The 20,100-nt window shown below is 35.2% G+C and overlaps 5 protein-coding genes and 1 long non-coding RNA gene across 13 annotated transcripts in view; 2 read left to right on the forward strand and 4 right to left on the reverse strand.

The window, feature by feature from the left end:
* The window catches only part of LOC145967058 (uncharacterized), a 150,436-nt gene extending 138,814 nt beyond the window's left edge, over positions 1–11,622 (reverse strand). For both annotated transcript variants that reach the window (XM_083091672.1, XM_083091671.1), the window contains exon 1: positions 11,413–11,622. The gene's annotated coding sequence lies outside the window, so the exon portion shown is untranslated. The remainder of the gene's footprint in view (positions 1–11,412) is intronic.
* Positions 2,797–14,164, forward strand: LOC145967060 (uncharacterized). 3 transcript variants are annotated; one of them, XM_083091678.1, is made up of 9 exons: positions 2,797–2,913; positions 9,839–9,951; positions 10,067–10,174; positions 11,069–11,791; positions 11,864–11,982; positions 12,062–12,220; positions 12,314–12,583; positions 12,857–13,108; positions 13,333–14,164. In XM_083091678.1, exons 1-9 carry the CDS (start codon positions 2,873–2,875, stop codon positions 13,666–13,668), a joined length of 2,121 nt encoding a protein of 706 aa, XP_082947804.1. In that variant the 5' UTR covers positions 2,797–2,872; the 3' UTR covers positions 13,669–14,164. The 3 variants fall into 3 exon arrangements, with proteins under 3 accessions (XP_082947804.1, XP_082947806.1, XP_082947805.1); XM_083091679.1 differs by lacking the exon at positions 2,797–2,913 and adding an exon at positions 9,493–9,515; XM_083091680.1 differs by lacking the exon at positions 10,067–10,174.
* Snapin (SNAP associated protein) lies at positions 12,472–16,116 on the reverse strand. Its single transcript, XM_083091705.1, has 3 exons — positions 15,930–16,116; positions 15,241–15,561; positions 12,472–12,577 (listed from the first exon to the last, which is right to left on the reverse strand). Exons 1-2 carry the CDS (start codon positions 16,079–16,081, stop codon positions 15,249–15,251), a joined length of 465 nt encoding a protein of 154 aa, XP_082947831.1. The 5' UTR covers positions 16,082–16,116; the 3' UTR covers positions 12,472–12,577; positions 15,241–15,248.
* Positions 14,235–15,140, reverse strand: Hemk2 (HemK methyltransferase 2). The gene has a single exon (XM_083091698.1). The coding sequence runs from the start codon at positions 15,138–15,140 to the stop codon at positions 14,490–14,492; it is 651 nt and encodes a 216-aa protein (XP_082947824.1). The 3' UTR covers positions 14,235–14,489.
* A 270-nt stretch (positions 16,117–16,386) lies between the features above and the next one.
* Positions 16,387–20,100, forward strand: part of LOC145967076 (uncharacterized) — a 33,753-nt gene continuing 30,039 nt past the window's right edge. Inside the window, exons 1-2 of the long non-coding RNA XR_014437286.1 lie at positions 16,387–16,677; positions 16,850–16,919. This is a non-coding gene — a long non-coding RNA (uncharacterized LOC145967076). The remainder of the gene's footprint in view (positions 16,678–16,849; positions 16,920–20,100) is intronic.
* On the reverse strand, positions 17,256–19,933 carry LOC145966493 (uncharacterized). Of its 5 annotated transcripts, none has more exons than XM_083090584.1 (7): positions 19,615–19,699; positions 18,870–19,335; positions 18,564–18,797; positions 18,409–18,488; positions 17,991–18,089; positions 17,672–17,890; positions 17,256–17,579 (listed from the first exon to the last, which is right to left on the reverse strand). In XM_083090584.1, the coding sequence occupies exons 2-7, from the start codon at positions 19,305–19,307 to the stop codon at positions 17,318–17,320; spliced, it is 1,332 nt and encodes a 443-aa protein (XP_082946710.1). In that variant the 5' UTR covers positions 19,308–19,335; positions 19,615–19,699; the 3' UTR covers positions 17,256–17,317. The 5 variants fall into 5 exon arrangements, with proteins under 5 accessions (XP_082946710.1, XP_082946708.1, XP_082946709.1 ...); XM_083090582.1 differs by having other exon boundaries at positions 17,260–17,579; positions 18,564–18,800; positions 19,634–19,724; XM_083090583.1 differs by lacking the exon at positions 19,615–19,699 and adding an exon at positions 19,843–19,933 and having other exon boundaries at positions 17,261–17,579; positions 18,564–18,800.

Genomic DNA, 20,100 nt, shown 5'->3' on the forward strand with positions numbered 1-20,100 from the left:
ATATCTTTGCGTTATTGTCTGTCTTTAAGAGAAAGACATACGTTTAAGACATAATAATCCGCGCGAGCCTCGGACAATTTTTTCTTCGCGGATCCGCGCGCAAAGTGCGTGCCAGAAGGTAATTGGTGCCAGAGCACGTGATGGTTTTATTATTTGCGTGACGTAATGGGGATGCTTGAGAGGGAATTACGGTAACGAGGAATAATTATATAGGTACGGATAATGCATCGATTACACGATAACGGATATTATTGTATTCTAAACGTGCGGGGGCGAGAAGCCACTGATGGAAATATAATATTGCTTAAATAAAGTATTATTACTTTTCCAAGGAAACGTGATATGTATGATTAATTTCATACGATTTCGCGCCACCCCGTCATTTCTAAAGCGAGGAGCACAGCTTTGTGCGCGAAACGTTGAAACGACAAGAGGCAAATGAAACTCGCGAAGCGTAAACCGCGTGTGTGTGAATAATCCTAAATTATCTTGTTAAATTTATTGAGCGCACTGTTGAAACGGGACGATTGTATTGCGACTCCTCGTGTGCGAAAAACGAATTTACAGACGTGTACCAATAAGACAGAGCATTTTCCCTTTATTCGTCCATTTCCTGACAATATTGTGGTTGCTTAACCGATAATCATACCGCAGACCATGGGAGAAAATTCTAACCACGTCGTAAAATTTTTTCCTGAACCCGACGTAACAGAGAGTAACGCGACTTAATAACGCGCACAAAATAGACGTGTCGATATGGAGCGCGGTATTATATGAGCGAACAGCTGATAATGCGCGTTATACTTCCGTTGCACTTTGTTGCATTTCGTAAAATTGCACGCAACAAAATACGCACGCAACAGAGACCGGTGAAATGAATCTTCGAAATGTTCTCGCAAAACGCGGAGAGGCGTGTAATGACATCTAATGATGTATGATATAGCGCCAGGTGCATCGATGCACTTGCATTTGCCACCCTTGCGAGCGCGCGATTAAGCTATTTCACAGAGACACGCTAAATATTTGACACATTGAATATCACGCTAATGGATTATTGAATTTTTCACAAGAAAGTACTTCTCTCTAACTTTGAAGTTTCCGGCAAAATTTGATCGACAATTTCGATATGATTAGTTATTTTATCGGACAATCGACATGCCCATAAATATATTTTCGTCTGAATTGTTCCTACATCCACTTTCTCTTTTATAAAGTCTCCATTCTCTCGGTTAAAGGTCGTCATAAAACTTTAGATTTTGTCACGAGTCTAGTTTTCATCATTCCATATTTGGTTGAACGATTCACATAAGGCTGATCTCGTAATCTTAGTTACCGTTAACTAAGGTTCGATCTCTGATTCTGTATCTCTTTATATTTCTCTAGAAAGAACGGAGAAAAAATATCTCATAATGGAATGTTTTAAATCTCTTTTTCTCTTTTTCATTCAATTTTGAATGATATTTATAGTAATATCACATATTTTAATGAAAAAAACATAACAATACGCAGAGAATTAAATTTGGACTAATTAAATGATGTTAAATCATCTGAAATTCTAACATGTTTTTTTAATAAACACCAATGAAACATGGAACGATATTCATTGTATTGAACGCGTAAGAAGCATAATTCCCCTTTATTACCTCATTAATTCAACTAATATAGGTGCCATGTGATTACCATAGAATACCAAAGAACATGTTTCAAGCCACAGTTGCATAAGAATAATCATACAGTCCATCTGTTATGTGAATTATAAAGGAATTTAGGATGGACGAATTAGGTCGTATTATCGAGGAAAATTATTTATTTATTTAAGAGAAGACGGTACTTTTTATTAGCGTGAAAATATATATTTTCCACTGATCGCCAAATTAGGAGAGTACTTTATACCCGGAAAAGATCGCAGTATTGTCTCTCCTTGTAAGGGGTAACGAATCTCTGTGGACGTAGGAGTTCATATATTATCTCCATTATTCCCGAATGTGTGATTAAGAAAGCCACTCTCTGAAGCGCGAATCTCAGGAAGCGATGGTGCACATAAATCATTTAACAGGTGTTCACATTGATTTGCATTTATTACGTGGAGCACTCAATCAAATCCTTGTGAAAGATGTAGGACGATGATATTATTTTCACGAAAGACTATTTCTAATCTTTTGTCGATAACCCAAATCATATTTATGTCGTACTCAAAATTTTATTATATTTGTCTTATATGAACTAAAAATGAGTAAAATAATAAGAATATTGAAATAATAAGAAAATATTGAAATAGTGAAATATAAATATAAATAATAGTAAAGTAGAATAGAATATATCAGAACTTTATATATTTATTTTTCTATTTATCTTATATAATTATAATTGATTAATAAATATTGCGTGACACAAGGAATTGTAAGAAATAATATTTCACGAAGGTACGTCGCATATAATATTTTGATTAAAATTTTTCCATGCCTTTTAAAGTATCTACTTATCTGCTGAAAACTAATTTCTTCGTCGTTATCATAAAATTGAAATATTTTTCAACACTAGCATTAAAAGAAGTAATTAATTTTACGACAAAACTAATGACTAAAATGCATAGGTTGTAAACTTGGGTGGAACTTCGAATGTGGGATATTTTCGCCTAATGCAATTTCGTCAGCGAGTGCTTTTTTCATCCCGTTGATGATAAAATTACGGCAGGCTCGGTGATGGCATGCTCTTTCTACAGAGTCTGCCTAGGTAAGGGGGTACAATACCTATATAAAGCTTGAATGAAGATGCTCCCAGCTATTCACTCTCACCTTTCTCATAAGCGCGCGCACAGCACAGCGTAAATCTTCCGGCCGAATCGTGAAGGAAGATCGACTTCGGTGGCTGCATGGCGGCAATAATTTTCCGCGGAAAGGATTTCACTTACAGGTGAGTTTGAATTTAATATTTATTCACGATATTGCATCGACATACGTTCGAGTAAAGAAATAGATGAAATTAATATTAATCTATAAAATACTTTATACATGCTTGTTACTTGAATATTTCTTATATATTATTTTTTTTACATATAAATGTATATTAATTATTTTAGAATTATGATTAATTATTTTTCCGTGTTTATAATATATCAAAATATAATTTAATCCTTATAAATATTAACATTTAAACTGAGATGTGTACATGTGCTGCAAGTCACGAACATCACATTTCTTATCCAGTCATTAATTAACATTAATTAACATTAATAGTGTTTTTCATAGCCAGTGCTTATCTTGCACCTTTAGAGATTACCTGCAGATTTCATTGGAGAGATCTGTTTGTGACATAAATAGATATTTTTTTTAGTAAAATCATTTTATTCGTCGTACGTTACTTTCCTCAAACGTATGTGATGCTAAAGCCGCAAGCAAACCTCAGTTGAAGGAGAAAAGAGAAGCGAGTGTGAGAATCATTGTGCGAGAGTGAGAGTGAGAAATGATGATTGCTCGCTTTGGTCACCGCATCCTCGAAGAAAGTGAGTACGCGTGTGAATATATAGATATACACACATGCAAGCTCAGTACACGCACCGCACGACGACGATGTAGACGCACACTTGTTGCACGCATGTAGTATATAGAGTCTTTTTGTTTTTCGAGTATCCGTGGCAACAAGCAGTCAAACACGTCAAGTATCAAGGAACAAATGGACAAGTCTTATAAAGTGTTCATTATCAATTGCGATGATTAGTTTGAATAGTATCCCCTCTTGAAAACGCTACTTCTATAATTATAATAAAAAATTTCTTTTTGCATATCATTAAAAAAGATAATAAAAGAGAATTAGCATTATACAATGAAAAAAATGGATAAAAATCTTAGTATTTTTATCTTTTTATATTTTTTATACTTTTTCAAAAGAAATAATATCCTAGTTCAAGAGAATTTATTTCACTTTTCATCCGCGAAATGAGGGAAGAAGATAAAATCGTATCTTATTCGTTTCAAAAGTCATCTCGCATTGTGACTTCACGTACGGATATTGAAAAAAAATAATTATTAGGATATTCGTTGACTCGTGACATTTATCTTCAAATTACAAAACGTGCGCGAGGGAACAAGAAGAGTTTACGACATCTTTGAATCCTATCATACTTTAGTAAAAATATAAACGGAGTGATGCAAGGACGAGAAAATATTGAGAGGTTTTAACTTGTTCCACGGCATATCGTGAGTTATGTCATTATTATTTGTAATGATGTGATTATTAACTATCTTTCAATCTGCCGCGATTTCTCGGCAAATGTATCACCCTTATAAAATTATGGAATTGCCGATGGTTTAAGATTACAACATTTAAAGAGAAAAAAATTCGTACAATTTAGTCATATTAAGTAATATAAATCATGTATATTATATGAATAGCATGCAAAGAATTGTGCAATATAAACTTTCTAGTAAAATTCATGACATCTTGATTGATTTGAGTAGAGAAAAAAGATCCTCCAATATTGGATTGAAGATATTCTCCAATATTGGAATGTTATATATGTCAATTATAATTTGACCAATTTTACGGTAAATGGATAAATCTATCTGAGAAGAAAATAATTTCTCTCTCTCTCATTTTCGCATCAATAAATCGATGACCTACTTCAAAGAGACGACATCCAAAAAGATTTTTGGACTAAATAATTTCTATTATAATACAGATTTTTTTTGTATAGTAATAACTCTTAAATGACGTGCATTATCAATATTTTTATTTTGCATATTATGAATAAAAAGTTTGAATTAAAGTAAAAAAAAAAATTTATAAATAAATTATCCTCAAAATAGATTTTATAAATTTTTTTATAAATCACACATCAAAATCATCTCGCAATGTTTACTGCGTCGCCTGATACAATGACATCCTTTCGCTAGTCGCGGTACTTAAGATGCGTTTTCTACAGCACTACATGATAGTAAGGACACGTGCGTGAAGAGCTTGACAAAAAAAAGAGAAAAGATGAACAACACAGAGAGGAGACAAGAAAGAAAGAGAGAGAGAGAGAGAGAGAGAATGGACCATGTTCGCGTACATAAGCAAATAATATTAAATGCCAATGAACGGGCTTGAAAACGCGCGTGTCTCACCATCCAAGGAATTTAACAAGCAAAAGTTCACGCTTTCCCGCCGGGAGGCACGTTTTTGCAACTAGATAAAAATTCGCAAACGACGTTTGCTGAAAGATGATTGTCTGGATGGATAAAACCTTCGGTTAAATTCTCTGCCAAGCTGTAAATTTTTTGCAAGTGGAGAGATAAAATAAAGCGCTCGATGATATTTCGATGAGAAAGGAGGCAAAGAATTAAAAAAAATTGCCCGCGAGTGGATTTATTTCGCGAACGCGATAATCGTTCCTTATATCGACGCGGAAAATCGAAGAAGGTCAGTAACGCGTAAATCAGTCCGACGTAATGTGATGATATGAGAGAAGAAAGAACGGGGAAAAGATGTAGGATCCGTCGATTAACACGGTCAGAAATTTCCATTCGCGTGTGAATTTTCGCCGAAAATACGTTCGGATGAAATCCATTTTCCCGACTTTTCGCGCATTATACGGAGATTACGTACTTGGTGTCGCCAACTGCTGACATTGCACGGTAGAAATCACGGCGAGCAACGCGATTTTTCATCATGTCGCGAGACACGGCCGGTTTCAGCAGGTTCCTCGCGCGCATCGTGCATATGCGTCGATGTATAAGGAAATCGATGTCCTCGTAACCCAGACCTATTGGACGTAACAGTTTTCACTGCGCGAGATCCACGGGCGCAAATCGCTGCTTCTACTTAAATCGTTTCGTCATTAACGTCATTAACGTCCGACATCGCGAGCGGATTGCCCGTAGTTTGTGATTACGAATTTAATTGAATACGCGTTTACGAACAATTTCGCGTTCATCGTCGTTAAAGTACTTCGCGCGCGCTCCTCGCAAAGATGCATCGCCGTAATTTCATCTTTAGGTATTATGCTCAGCCTTACGTAGCATCGTTGGGAAACGACTTCTTTATATGTATCGTACTTTTCTTTTTTTAATGTGACGGAACATGTACTTTGCATTGAAAAAGAATCTTCGAGAGAACAATGTTTTAAAATAAAATCGTAGAGTCACGAATAGAAAGAGTAATTTATTGTTAATTAATTGTAAAATAACCTCTAGAATTCCACCAGTCATTAGGAACGTATTAAGTTTAATAATTTATAAGAAGAATTTCACTTTGTTTTAATGAAGTTTAATTCTGCATCCTCCTCTCTAGTCGCATTCAGCGACTAGCAGCTTGAATTATCGCGAATAATAGAATTGTTCCTTATCACAATTGCATTCTGAGCTTTCAGTTTACACAGTTTTAACGCTGCTTTCTCTATCCTGAAGATATTTTAACGCTCCTATTAGAGCGACCCGCGTTCGATCACCGTTATAATTCCGAGTCGATGACCGTACGGACTGTTAGACGCATACATCGGCTTTTAAATCGTAATAACCTCGAGTAGCCCAGTTCCCGGCGCAACACGCTCGTTATGAAACCTCCATAATAAACGAGTGCCGTCCCGCCTCGTTATTAAAATGCCGACATCGACAACGAAGCGGCCGGCGATGTGGCGAGAAGAAAACCGCAGCATCTCAAGTGCATGCTACACTTGCCTAATCGCGCGACCGCAAACAGCAACTTTACGGCCGGGCCGCCTGCGCAAAGCTACACGAATTTCGCACGATAATTGCACGATGCGAACGCGGGCGACAGCCTGCTGTGTTTCTTCTGAATTATGATATCCTAATATACGACGTAGAGTCGGTGAGGATTTCAAAAGAGTCAGTCCGCCTCCTCCCCACGCAAGAGAGCCGAGAGTACGGCGGATGTTAATTAGCGCGTAATTAGTACCGGCGCGTTAATTTGATTTGCGACGTGACATGACAAGAAGGAGAGGGAGACTCAATCGGATCGAGAATATCATCGTCGCGCAGGTGATGTTGCATTTGTCGAATTACGAAAATAAAAAAACCTGCGTAAATTCTTCGAGATACTCGTGTTCGAAAGCGATGTAAGCATCAGTCGTTTGACAGTTCAATAATATTGACATTGAAATATCAATGCATGCAACAATGCGTTGAATAGAAGTGACGAGTGTATTTTTTTCGGATGTAACACATGCCTTTTGTCGAAATGACGATTTTTTGTCTATTTTTAATCGATCAAATATGTCGTTCATTTTACATGACTTTTTGCCCGCGCATCTCGTCACGTTCGAGAGTAAAAATCAAAATTGTTACAAAGCGATGTGTTACGCGATAATCTCTCTTCGTTGTTCTCAGCTGCATCAAACCATGACTGAATTTATCTTACCACATCGCGCTCTATGTACACATGTGCGTTCTTAATTTTTATTTAATTTAACTTAATTGGAATCTCTGCAATCGATCTTCTACTACTATCGCAATGAGAATTTCCCTCTCGTACTCATCGCAATTTAATATAGCGTGAGACTTGGGAAAAACATTCACATACACATGTATCGATTTTTACAAGAATCTTCAACTTAGAAGTTTGCGAAACTAATAATTTATAAAAGTACATAGAAATTTGTAAAATTCTGGATTCATGAAACTAACATGAGTATACGCGGAATCAAAGACCCGAGAAATGAAATTTATACTATCAAAATTCAGCAAAAATTCAGCAGTTATCTGTGATTAATGAAATGTGAAAAATATTCCGAAAAATCAAATGTAAATAATATTCCGGAAAATTCAAAATCTACGATGCTATTCCGTGAAACGAATAAATCTATAAACGAAAGAAGAAAAATGTATACATAAATCACATAGATATAGGCTAGATACATAGATCGAACGACAGTTAGATCTCGCGATGCGTACAGTACGTCTCCGATGAGACACGTGTAAAAGCAAGCCGGTATCCTCCGTTCTTCTAGCCGGCGCGGTACGACTTTCACCTTTCACCTCGCTCAAGCACGATTCCACTGTTGACTTTTCGAACTCTTGCTCCACCGATGCAGCGATCCGATGCAGCATCAGCGCTCGGATACATCCGAATGCATCGTACGAGTGTGAGACGACCACAGGCGGTTCGTCACGATTCAGTTTCACTGGCGAATTCGTGGCATAAAACTAAGGCGATGGAAAGCATTCGCGCTCTCCTGTATTTCCTACAGATACGACGTCGGATTAATCGAAAGTGATAGTAAGATTTCGCGTTCGTTGAACGACGAGCTGATGATGACACTCAGGCGCAAGACAAGAAAAAGTCTGTTAAGCCAAAAAGAAGCCGCGCACTTTGCAACGCGTATCGAACGTTTCGCAATCCTGCGAATGAGCTAAAATTATCTGTCAGGTGTGCGAATGATTGATGCTGTGCGCAATTATCATAATTTTAATTTTATACAATAATAATAATTATATATTGCGCATGCGTATGAATTGTAATTTATTTATCGATTAAAATTGAATATTAAATTTTCAATCGCATCTTAGTCGATAATTTTATCGATTCTGTGTTTTATTTTTTTTTTCTATATTTTTTCTATTTCTATTTCTCATTTCTCACATTTTTATCTGTGATAAGTATAACATTGTTTCACGCCAGACTAGAGAAGAAAGTAATTAAGTGTGCGCGAAGAGAAAAAATCCATATTTAAAACTAGATTTACGATAATTCCAGTCGTTATATAATATTAATGAAGGTCATTGTCTGCGAAAGAATGCCGCTTACTTACACGGAAGAGAGCTCTATAACATTAGTTTGTCCAAAAATATGAGAGATTAAGTGTTCGCGAGCATCTATAAATTATCTCAACAAGATGGTCTAGAATTATGGAGACATGTGAGACGAGACAACGCGATTATGCCGAGCGTAATCCATCCTGACGAAACATGCTGTTAATACAAGCCACCACACGTGAGAAGGAGCAAAACAATAATGGAAACGGCGCCGGCTTTTAAATAAAGAAATATATTTAACGACCGCGATCCCGAGATTGAAATAACGAACGCCATTACTCACACGCTAAATTTTCCGCTAAAGCTCTGTTGAAATAATTGCGCGCGATTTCTTTTTTTTTCCTTTTTCTACAACGATTAATTTCGCCAACACGTCGGAAACCTTGGAGATCACTCAGCCGGCTGCAACTTGCCAAGACAATTATTCGTACAGTCATCGCTTGCCGAAATAATCCCCGACAGACGTTAATCTTTAGATGAATTTCATCCGTTTGCGCGATTCGAACCTTGGATATCCGCCGGCAATTACAAGCCAATTAGAAAACTGCAAAGATGTTCCTCAACAATGTTACTTTCGAAATGGAAACAAGTCTGACTAACGCGCTGTTTACATAGTGTTCGCGCATTCCGGCACGAACTCGGAGACCTTGAAGAGACGTCTAACGCGTGTCTAAACGTATGTATACATAGATTTCCATAATCGTTGTTTTTCGTATACTACACCGTCCTAGAACGCGGAAACCGAGACCTTGAGGAGAAATCACGGTGCGTATCGTTCTCGCTTCTCTTCTCACGATAAGTCATCTCGCCTGCACGGTGACGTCAACTGTCAAAAGCTGCGATCACGGCCATAGATTTCATAATGATCACTTTCTACTTTCGACGAGAAGACCGGTTCAGCGTGCATCATCCTTGGGTATACCTTAGATATACTATTTCCAATTACGTGTCAATGACACTTGACCCTCGTAGCGTGAACGCGATTTCACGGATCGATTATTTTCAGGGATGAGATTCGAAATTGACATATCGTGATTGCGGAAAGGACAAGAGATTTCAATTATATTAAATCTAAAAAAAATTTACAGGACGAGGATGAGGCTCATCGCGGTGATCCTCGTCGTCGCTTTCTCGGGTGCAGCGATGGGCCAGGATTTCGGCGGCCACGCGCTCTTCGTGAGAACCCCGGACGCAGATGCCGGTAAGAAAAATGCGAAAGGACTCTGCGAGTCCGCTCGGCGGAGGAGAGAGGCGATATAGTTGTTGTGGTAGCAAATACGAACCTGATCACAAACGAATGGTTTGAAATTCATTAGCTCACTCGAGAGTCCAGCGGGCTGCTGCCCCAACATCGCCGGCAGACGTGATGGCGCAAAATATCCTAGAGTGGATTCAGGGGATCTACCAACAGGGCGCACGTAAAAGTAGGTTTCCGACTTTCAGCCATCAACGGGAAATACGGAAACGGCGCGATACGAAGCCGTCCCATCGACATACGCGCGAGTAACGAGTATTCATTTTTTTGTTTTTCGACGATCGAATTTAGCAAATCTGACGCTGCGCGCTGATTTATAGACGATTCAGTGCCGCTGATGGTCAGAGGGACGCTACCACGGACGTAAATTGCGATTTCGTGCGCAAAAAGCTGCAACTATGCGCAGCCGACGTCGTCGCACCGATGTAGATGTTATAGACGCGCAAAATTATTAATCCATAACTCGCCGCACTACTAATCAATCATTTTAGCATGACACCTGGACGTCACGCAAGTCTTCTCATGTTCGACGCTGAGGTTGGCTTTCATGCACGCTTAATCCGACCGACAACAAATTGTTTTTACTTACAACACACCGTCAAGTTAATGCACTCTGAATTAACTCACGAGCACATATATTTCACTCTCCCTACTTTATTTTTAAAAACTGTTTTTGTATTCAAAGAGACTGACAAACACACACAAATATTTATAGAAATTAATGAAACTTATTTAACAGACTGTAAAACCACAGATAATTCAATAAGATTATCAATAGCATCCATGTGAAAAGTATTGTAATTTTTTAATTAGAATCATTTTCCAATTCGATGTTATTTTATCAGCAAGATACTTAAAAAAATATTGTAATACTAATCCATGTAATTCTGCATCTTATTTAATATTTTATTTTTATATAAAATTGATAAAAGATTATCGTATACTTTTTTTCTGAAAAGTTAGTTTTTTTAATACTTTTTACGCAATACTTTTCACTCAGATCGTTGTTATGTCGATGAGAAGCATCAGTGGATTCTCTCGACGAGCCCACGTTTTCTTACAGCTCGCCAGCAATCGGACTCAAATGCGTATTTGCCGCCGTTCAGCACCCAACGACCACCCGAGAAACCTCGGCCCTTTCAACCACCGGGCGTGACGAGTTTTCCAGCCCAAAGGCCATCGTCACTCTATACCCCGCCGAACACTGGCGGTTATCCAGGATCCGTACAGCCCTTATACTCCACCCCGAGACCGAGTTTCCCCAGCCAGCCACCTTCGCCAACGTACGTGCCGCAAGGTTTCAGCGGCTCCACGTCTTACAACCCTCGGCCAAGTCAACCCTCGTACTCTAACGCGGGCTCGTCAGCCTTTCCGCCGCTAAGCTCCCCGGAATCGTCGAGCACTTACCTTCCGCCGCAATCGCCGTCCATCCCGACGACCAGTCCGAGACCACCTCTGCCAGAGTCCACGATTGGCGGCGGCTACCAACCTTCCATCGGTAGCACTGCGGGAGGATACTCGCCCGGAGGTAGTGCTGGAACATTACAACCACCAGTTACAGGGGGATATTCGACTCCAGGTGGCTTCTCCACGTACGGCTATCCATCGGAACGGCCTACACCGAGTTTCCCCACCCCAGGCGGTGAGGGTGGAGGATATCCCAGTTCAAGTTATCCAAGCGGATCTACCTCGACTGGATATCCATCCTCTACCCCCGGAGGACCATTCCCTCCCTTCACTACGCCAGGTGAAACTGGCACTACATCCGAAACTGGAAGTACTGAAGGTATGTTCTTCTTTCTAGAGTTATTATATATATAGCACAGTTATGAGAGAATAATTTAATTTTATCGTCAAGCCGACGAAGATCTCAAACATCCCCCGCATATTCACAATCTCGACGTCGAATGCAGTAAAACCATGATGACGATCAATATTGAATTCAACCGCGCTTTCGACGGCCTTATTTATTCTAAGGTAAACACATCGAGCAATCGAGAATCTCTTGTACTGAACCTCATCAATAATAATCTATCAACTCTGTCTCGAATTTCAGGGATTCTACATGAACCCGGAATGTAGGTATGTAGAACAGAATTCGGGCCAAACGCAATATTCCTTTACTGTGAATTTAGAGTCGTGCGGAACTCAATTCATCAATGACTTTGAGGGTGAAGCCGGTCAAGCTTACTTGGAAAACGTTCTTGTATTACAGGTAATACGGTATCGAGTCAACTAAGTTCATTATTTTCTCAATTCCTTGATTTATTTTAGAAAGAAAAACAAATAAAAATACTAATTATTTCAGAACGAACCAGGTATACAAGAAGTTTGGGACACAGTACGAAGAGTACGATGTCTCTGGGAAGGAAATATTAACAAGGCCCTAACAGTAAACTTCTCAGTGGACATGTTGAATCAGGAAATCGTTACCTTCAGTGGCGATACAGCTACAGCCAAGCTGGATATTCAAATCGGTAAAGGACCTTTCGCACCTGCAGCCGATGGACTAGTAAAGATCGGAGAGGAAATGACCTTAGTTGTCTCCGTAGAGGGCGATCCTGGCTTCGATCTTCAGGTATGCATGAAAAAAATTTATAACAAAATAAGCAAAATGAATATAATTAACGAATACAAAAAGTAATTATAAATTATTTCTCGATTAATAAACTCGAATTATAAACTATTCTCTCTGTTCTATAACTATTTTTAAAACTATAAAATAACTAAATTAAAATAAAATATAACTAAAATAAAACATAAAATTATGATAAAACGATTTATTCTTTGCAAATGAAAAATATGAATTAAAAACCAACAATGCTCAATTATATATATAATTACTTTTAAGGTACGCGATTGTGTGGCACGAGACGAAGCCTCGACCAACATGCTGCAGCTCACCGACGAAAGAGGCTGCATCTTGAAACCGAAACTATTCGGTGCCTTCCAGAAGACAAACGACACCGGAAATACAGGCGCTTCTATCATTGCTTACGCATTCTTCCAAGCTTTTAAATTCCCTGACGTCATGGATTTATTCATCGAGTGCAATGTCGAGCTATGTAAAACGGATTGTGAAGCGTGTCCAGAAGCAGATCAAGTAAGACGCAAAGTCAGATAATTATTTATATACAATTCTGCATTATATATATTATTCGTTAATATTAATATATTTTTTAAAGTCTAAAATATTAATGATATATTTTTCAAAAATCTTACATTATTATTCTGCATTTAATTCGCCATTTTACGCTAAATTAAGCTAATCTGGTATTTTTTATATATAATTCGTATTATATATATATATATAATAATTTGTTTTAGCAAATCGAACCAGGTAGACGTCGCCGATCGGTAATGTACACACCTACAAATACTTCGACGAATCCAGTTTTGTTATCGGATCCGGTTCGTGTCGGACGTCGTTTCAAAGTGATCATGCTAGACGACTTAAGCACAGCGTCCAGCCAGATCCTGGAGAGCATGGAGGAAACGGCCGTCGAGACAATGACAAAGACGAAAGATGTTTGCATGAGCAATAGTGGCTTTTACACGACTTTTTCCCTTATGTTAAGCACACTCTTCGTCGCGACCATAAGCGCGGCTGTATTTTACATCAAATTGCAGCGGATTCGTAGAACAAAATTCGTGGATTCGTAGGAGGATATTATTTACAACACCTCGATAAGTAACGATGTTAGGAAGGGAGTTGCATAGCAAGCGACGAACGCGTGCCAGTAATCGAATAATGCTTGAGCAGTAAGTGAACATTATCCTTCATCGCTTCGTAATCATTTTTCCTGCGAAGGAATTAACAGAGAAACGCCGAAGAAAAAAGTATACATCGATATATCTGTAATAATTGTTACTACAATTATGTCTAATTGAGACGACAAATTTTTAAAATCAATTTTGATACGTGCATTAATTTTTTTACCAAAACATGATAAATTCATTTTACTCGGCAGAGGTGTGCAGCCATATTTTACATATCAATTTACCAATGTAATCTAACAAACTACTCGTGCAATCCTCGGATGACGGTAGTGCTCATTTCACGTAATATTGAATACCGATACGATATGGTATTTATTGCATTCGATATCAGCAATGTAGATCTTAAGGACTTTAAAATAAATTATGATATTTGTAAAAAAAAGTTTCGTTACTATCATCACCTTTCCACAAACGATCGCTTCTTAATTCCTAAAGATGGAACAAAAATATATAAATAAGAAATTATATTTCTAGAGAATATTAATTGCAACTTTTTATAGTACATAATATTTTACAAATAATCTAAATAACATTATATAGATACAAGTATAAACACGAATCTTTAACAATTTATCACTACAAAAATATTGATTGGATATATAAACGCATATAATCAGTGAAATAATATATCCTATTCTTTGTACAATATTAAAAGTATAAAAGATATTCCTAACATCTATGGATGTCATATCTCTAATATAATGTTAACTTATTTCATTTGACTTAACTTTACAAAAACGTAAAATATATAAGTACTCTCCTCTTATTTTCCTCTCACGAATGATTTTACCAGACATATCTAATTTTTGAAAAACACTCAGAATATATTCAGGATCATTTTCTTTAATAACAACCAAATAAAACAAGCCTGTGTCTGATAAGATTTTGGGAATCAGAGTAAATATCCGTTCCATAACTTGTCTGCCATTTTTTCCACCTGCCCAAGTCTTAAATATAAGTCTATTTTCTAGCACTTCCTCATATTCTGTAACTACGTATGGCGGATTAAATAAAATAACATCATATGTATATCTAACCTGTATACAATCTAACAAATTCATGTGGAGAACATCTACATCAACAGAATTAATCAGACTAGTTCTTTTCGTAGCCCTACATGCATCAGGATTTATATCAATTGCAATAAAATGAGCATTATATTTTTTCAATGCCATTGCTAGAGCTGTGATGACTATACCAGAACCACTACCTATTTCTAAACAAATCACAGGTTTCATCGCATGCAGAATGTCTAAATCTTCTTCCAAAGCATCTATTAAAAGATACGAATCCTCAGAAGGATCATAAACTGTCTTGAGTTCTTCATCTGATAAATTAACTACTGGAGTTTCCATAATTTACGGTGAAAATTGTAAGAAATTTTTATAAAACTTGCAAAGTAATTAATGTTAAGTAATAATTTGAAAATAAAATATTAATAATATAATTAGTTACATTTAAAATTATTGTTGTTTCTCAGCTTCCACTTTGGCTGGCTCTTCCTTATCCGACTCAACAGTAGTACTACTATACGCAGAACTATTATCTAAGAGTGTTTTTCTCTTAGCAGTGCTCTTTTCGATAGCTTGATAAATTTTGTTTAATCGCTCTTGAGTGGTTTGTAAGATGTTGCTAACAATAGTAATTTTGTGCTTAGCATTAATAAGTTTCTTTACATAAGAATCTGTCTCTAGCGGATATTGTAGTGCGTCGTTAATTCTCTGAAGTTCCTCTGTTAAGGATTCAATCCGCTGCTTCAGCTCTATTTGACATATCCTATAACAAAGAGAATAGTTATGCATAAAAAATAATACTCTTCGCAACTTTTGTACGCAACTTGTAGTACATGATAGAAGCACAATTTTTTATAACATTCCAATAATTATATATGAAAATTGAAAATGATTTTCAAAATGCTCAAGAATTCTTGTAAAATAGATAACAATAAGATATATGTTGCTTGTCTAAGTAAATCGCAATTTTTTATCGTTACAATTCGATGAATAAACATATATTTTGCAATAAATAGTACGTTCTGTGAAAGAAATATAAGAATAATAAATATACGTAAATTTGCAAGAAGAAACGCGAAAAATAAATGTTACTATTATTGCATGCGCGCTGAACAGAAAACTTGACGTCACCTTGTGGCGCGAATTCTCTCGTCCAGTTGATCCACCGTAGGTTTCAAGAGACTCATAAGACCTTCCGTTAATGCATCCCGTGTCGGATTTTCGCAAAAGTCATCTATCTTGTCGTCGATAGATGTATTGTCACTCGCTGTGTCGACGTCCATGTTATAGCTGTAGTGAAGTAAAGGTTATGAAAAAGGTAGGCATGGGAGAGGGGGAGGGGGGAAGAAGCGAGAGGCAGCAAGTCGATTACCGCGCTTCGGTCGCCATATTGACTGATTCGATATTTTCGATAGATTTCGAATCACGGTCATAGAAGAACAGTCGGTGACGGATGTTCAGTTGCATCTGAATCGGTTTCTCCGCGTTTCTCGCGATTTTTACCGCGAAAAAAAAGATTTTTTTATCAGCATAGTGACTCTCTCATGCGAGAAATTATCGCAAATAACCTATAAAAAGTATCGTAAAGTTCGGTGTAAGGTGTTAAATTGCATTAGCATATAATTGTTGCCACTTTGACATCGATAATAATCATGTTAGCTTTTGAATTGAATAAAAAAAAAGTCTTTACATATTTCTTAGTTATTAGAAGTTACTTTTTCGCAAAGTGCAACGAAAGTATAATAAATGTAAGATTATCACCAAATATAAAAATAGTAATTCGGTAATTATTTGTGTGTGTCCCGTATATAATGTGTCCTAAAATTATAATGTGCCCCGAAACCAATGATGTGCATATTAACGAGATATATTGTATAAGGTATATATTTCATTAGCAATGGTTAAAGAATTTAATTTCTATTTTGTGAAAAATGGTTTGAAAGTGATATATATATATATATATATATATATATATATATATATATATATATACATATATATATATATATATATGTAATGACAATTGTCAAGTAATTGTATATTTGTTTTAGGTGTTGCTACATTGTTCCTGACACTGCTTAGCTGTTATTATAAGCTGATATATGACTGTTACAAAGATCAGTGAGTAAAATAATTGAATTTTGCAATATATATAACTGATTATTATATGACTTGTCTTTATGAATTATTATATAAATATTTATCATATTTTCTTGATGCAAAAATATAATTGATTTTATAAATTTTATTTTATTAACTATAAATACAAAATTTATATACAAATTTTGCAAATATTTTGAAATATAAATATATATATATATTTTTATGATTTATTTTAAAAATGTTTGTTATTTATTTTTAGAGAAAAAGATTTTTTGTAAACATGTATATCTTTGTTTATTTTTAGAGAAAAATATCTTTTATCATGAATTTATTTTCTTTTATTAGTTATTTTAATTTATTATTTTGATATTTCTATACATTGATACGTAATAATTGATTTCTATAATATTATAATGTCATTGTTTCGCACGGAAAAAAATAAAAGGCCAGAAAACAATATCAAAAAAGACATTAAAAAAGGAAAAATTAGTTGTCTGATAAGTTTGAATTTTTGCAGGTTTAGCTAAAGATGATTTTACAACATGATTAGCGAAATTTGATGTTCGATTATTCTTTCTGTTTGAGTGAACATTTTTATAATTAATGACATTATAATCTGACATTAAATCCAAATCTTCAGTATCCATATCGATGAGTTTACGATGTTTTATTGATTTCCTGCATATAAATTTTGCTGTAAATATATTTGCTTAAAAATGTAATCTAAAAATCGAAAGTTTTCCACATATTTTACGAAATAAATATATTACTTTTTCCATCTTTTCGTGCTTTTCGTTTCGGGAGAACTCCATGATTCAGTTTCGGTACATCGACTAGTATGACAATCGCATTTGAATGCTAAATTTTTTAATAATGTGACAGACCGTGGATTATCACCAGTAATTATCGGCGATTCGATTGTCGGTGAATCTTCTTCGAGTTCTTCGTCAGCATCCACTTCTGAACTTTTCTCGGGGTACCAAAGATTCCTAAATAGAAAGTATTTTTATCTATTGTTTACTGAAAAAAGAATTATATAAAAAAAATATAGAATAAGTCGGCATCTATTTTTTTAAATAATTGACTTACATTGAATTTTCATGTACAGTTTGCAAGATGTTTTTGACTTTTACGTTTTGATAGTCAGCTATTTTCAAAGTTTCCTCCTTTAATATTTTTTCAAACTCGCTAAAATTGTGTATATTGATAAAGATTATTTAATAATATAAATTATATATGTTTATTGTATTTAATGAATTTATTACAAATAAAAGATTATTCACTGAAATAGCTGTTCACCAATGTTTTATTTTAACAATGCAATATTTATAATTTATATTATTAAATAATATATACCAGTATATATATATAAAATTATATTTTCTTATATTTACTTATACACATAAGAAAATATAATTTTATCTTTAATAAGATTATTTACTGGTACATTTATTCTAATTAAACTTCTCTTTTTACATCTTATTTTATTATATATTCAGTCACTAACTTTTTCTCTTCACTGCATTTTGTGGGTGATTTCGTATTTATAGAATATTTTAATTCATCTCTCATTGGAATTTTTCTATCCTGTTTTTTAATATTAATATATTTAAAAAATACATAAACATTTTATTCGATAATAGATACATTAATAAATTATACCGAACAGATGGGAGATTCTTCATATGCAGGAAAGAAATTAGGTTTTATGCGCGGAATTTTACTAGCTTTATTTTGTGAAATACACAATCTTGCATCTTTATCAATTTTATTAGAATTTTCTTCCTTGTATGAATTTCTCGTTTCTTTAGATGCATAAACAATTACGTTCATAATGCTTTTATCATTTTCTGCTATTTCTGACGGCTTTTGAATGTCTCGCGAAGACATCAAATTCTTCTAAATATTATATAAATTAATGTAAAATTAACACATTTAATTGTAAGAAAATAATTTGTTAAGACAAACTTGAAGATTAAGTGGCGTTTCGCGATTTGCAGTAATAACGTCAATCTTTTCTTTTCCCAAATTTTCAGTATCTCGAATAATGTCTGAGAAAGGTATTGATTCTTTTTTAATCTTGACAACATTGCAAATTTGCTGTGGATGAACCCTTTTCGTTTGTAGTTTTGATTTAAAAACAATGCTCTTTTTTTTAGTAGTTACATTCGCTTTTCCACGAGTATAAGGTTTTTTTTTCTTGATCGGTTCCAATAATCCGTCGCTAAAGTCCGACGAACTCGGGTTTTGCGTATTATTATCAATTTTCGAGGAAATATCGGGCTGGCTAATAGCTGTCTCATAATCATAGGATATGACCACTGGTTTTGGTTCCGATTTATTTTTCACGACTGATTCTTTGTTAATTGCATTTTCGCGTGCACTGTGACGCGATGGTGGATTCATCGTATCTCCAGCATGACTGATGCTATAACTAAAATCATTCATTCTTTTCTATAATAATTTTTACTTATTTTTATACTGCACTTTTAAATAAAAATTTAATAAAAATTCACACAATAAAGCTATAAATAATTAAAGCATTTATTAATTCGAAAATACTAGAAATGCATAAAATATTTTGAAATTATTTTAAATATACTGATATCTTAAACATATGCATTATTGGAATGGCAGTGCATTATTCTATTTGTATTTCTATTGTTAAAACCGAAACTTTTTTTCTAATTTTTACTAATTTACTAATTTTTACTTGGAAGTCACAGATTTACAGCTATTAAGTTGCGCTTGACTTTTAGACGACTTGCGTATTTTAAGTTTAGCCAGGAGTTTTAATATTGCTTCAGATCGTCTGCGTTCGATCTTGTAAGAATAATCATGACACGCGATAACATTTATACATTCCGCCTTTTTGTCCTGTTTTTTTGCATTTGCTTTACGCGTTTGCAAAAGCGGCGGTAGTAAATGATTCAATTTATACCGAAATTGCGGTCGAAAACGATGCTGTGATTTTCGTGAATTCGCCAGTATTTCACGCAAGTACGTTCACATTTTTTCTAGATATTCTCATAAATTCCGTCGCCCGATTAACCATGTCTTTTTGACACGTTATCATTAAGCTCGATAAAATTATTAATCGCACGTTTCAATAATTCGATTATCGATTGAATCCTTGATTTATGTTCTTATGTATACTTTATTTCTGGTTAGTCATTTTGATATATGTTTTCATATGTTT

This window comes from Camponotus vicinus, unplaced genomic scaffold (genome assembly GCF_025532165.1).
Source record: "Camponotus vicinus isolate PSW18456_S1 unplaced genomic scaffold, iyCamVici1.0 SCAF_2, whole genome shotgun sequence".
Classification (NCBI taxonomy): Eukaryota; Metazoa; Arthropoda; class Insecta; order Hymenoptera; family Formicidae; genus Camponotus; species Camponotus vicinus.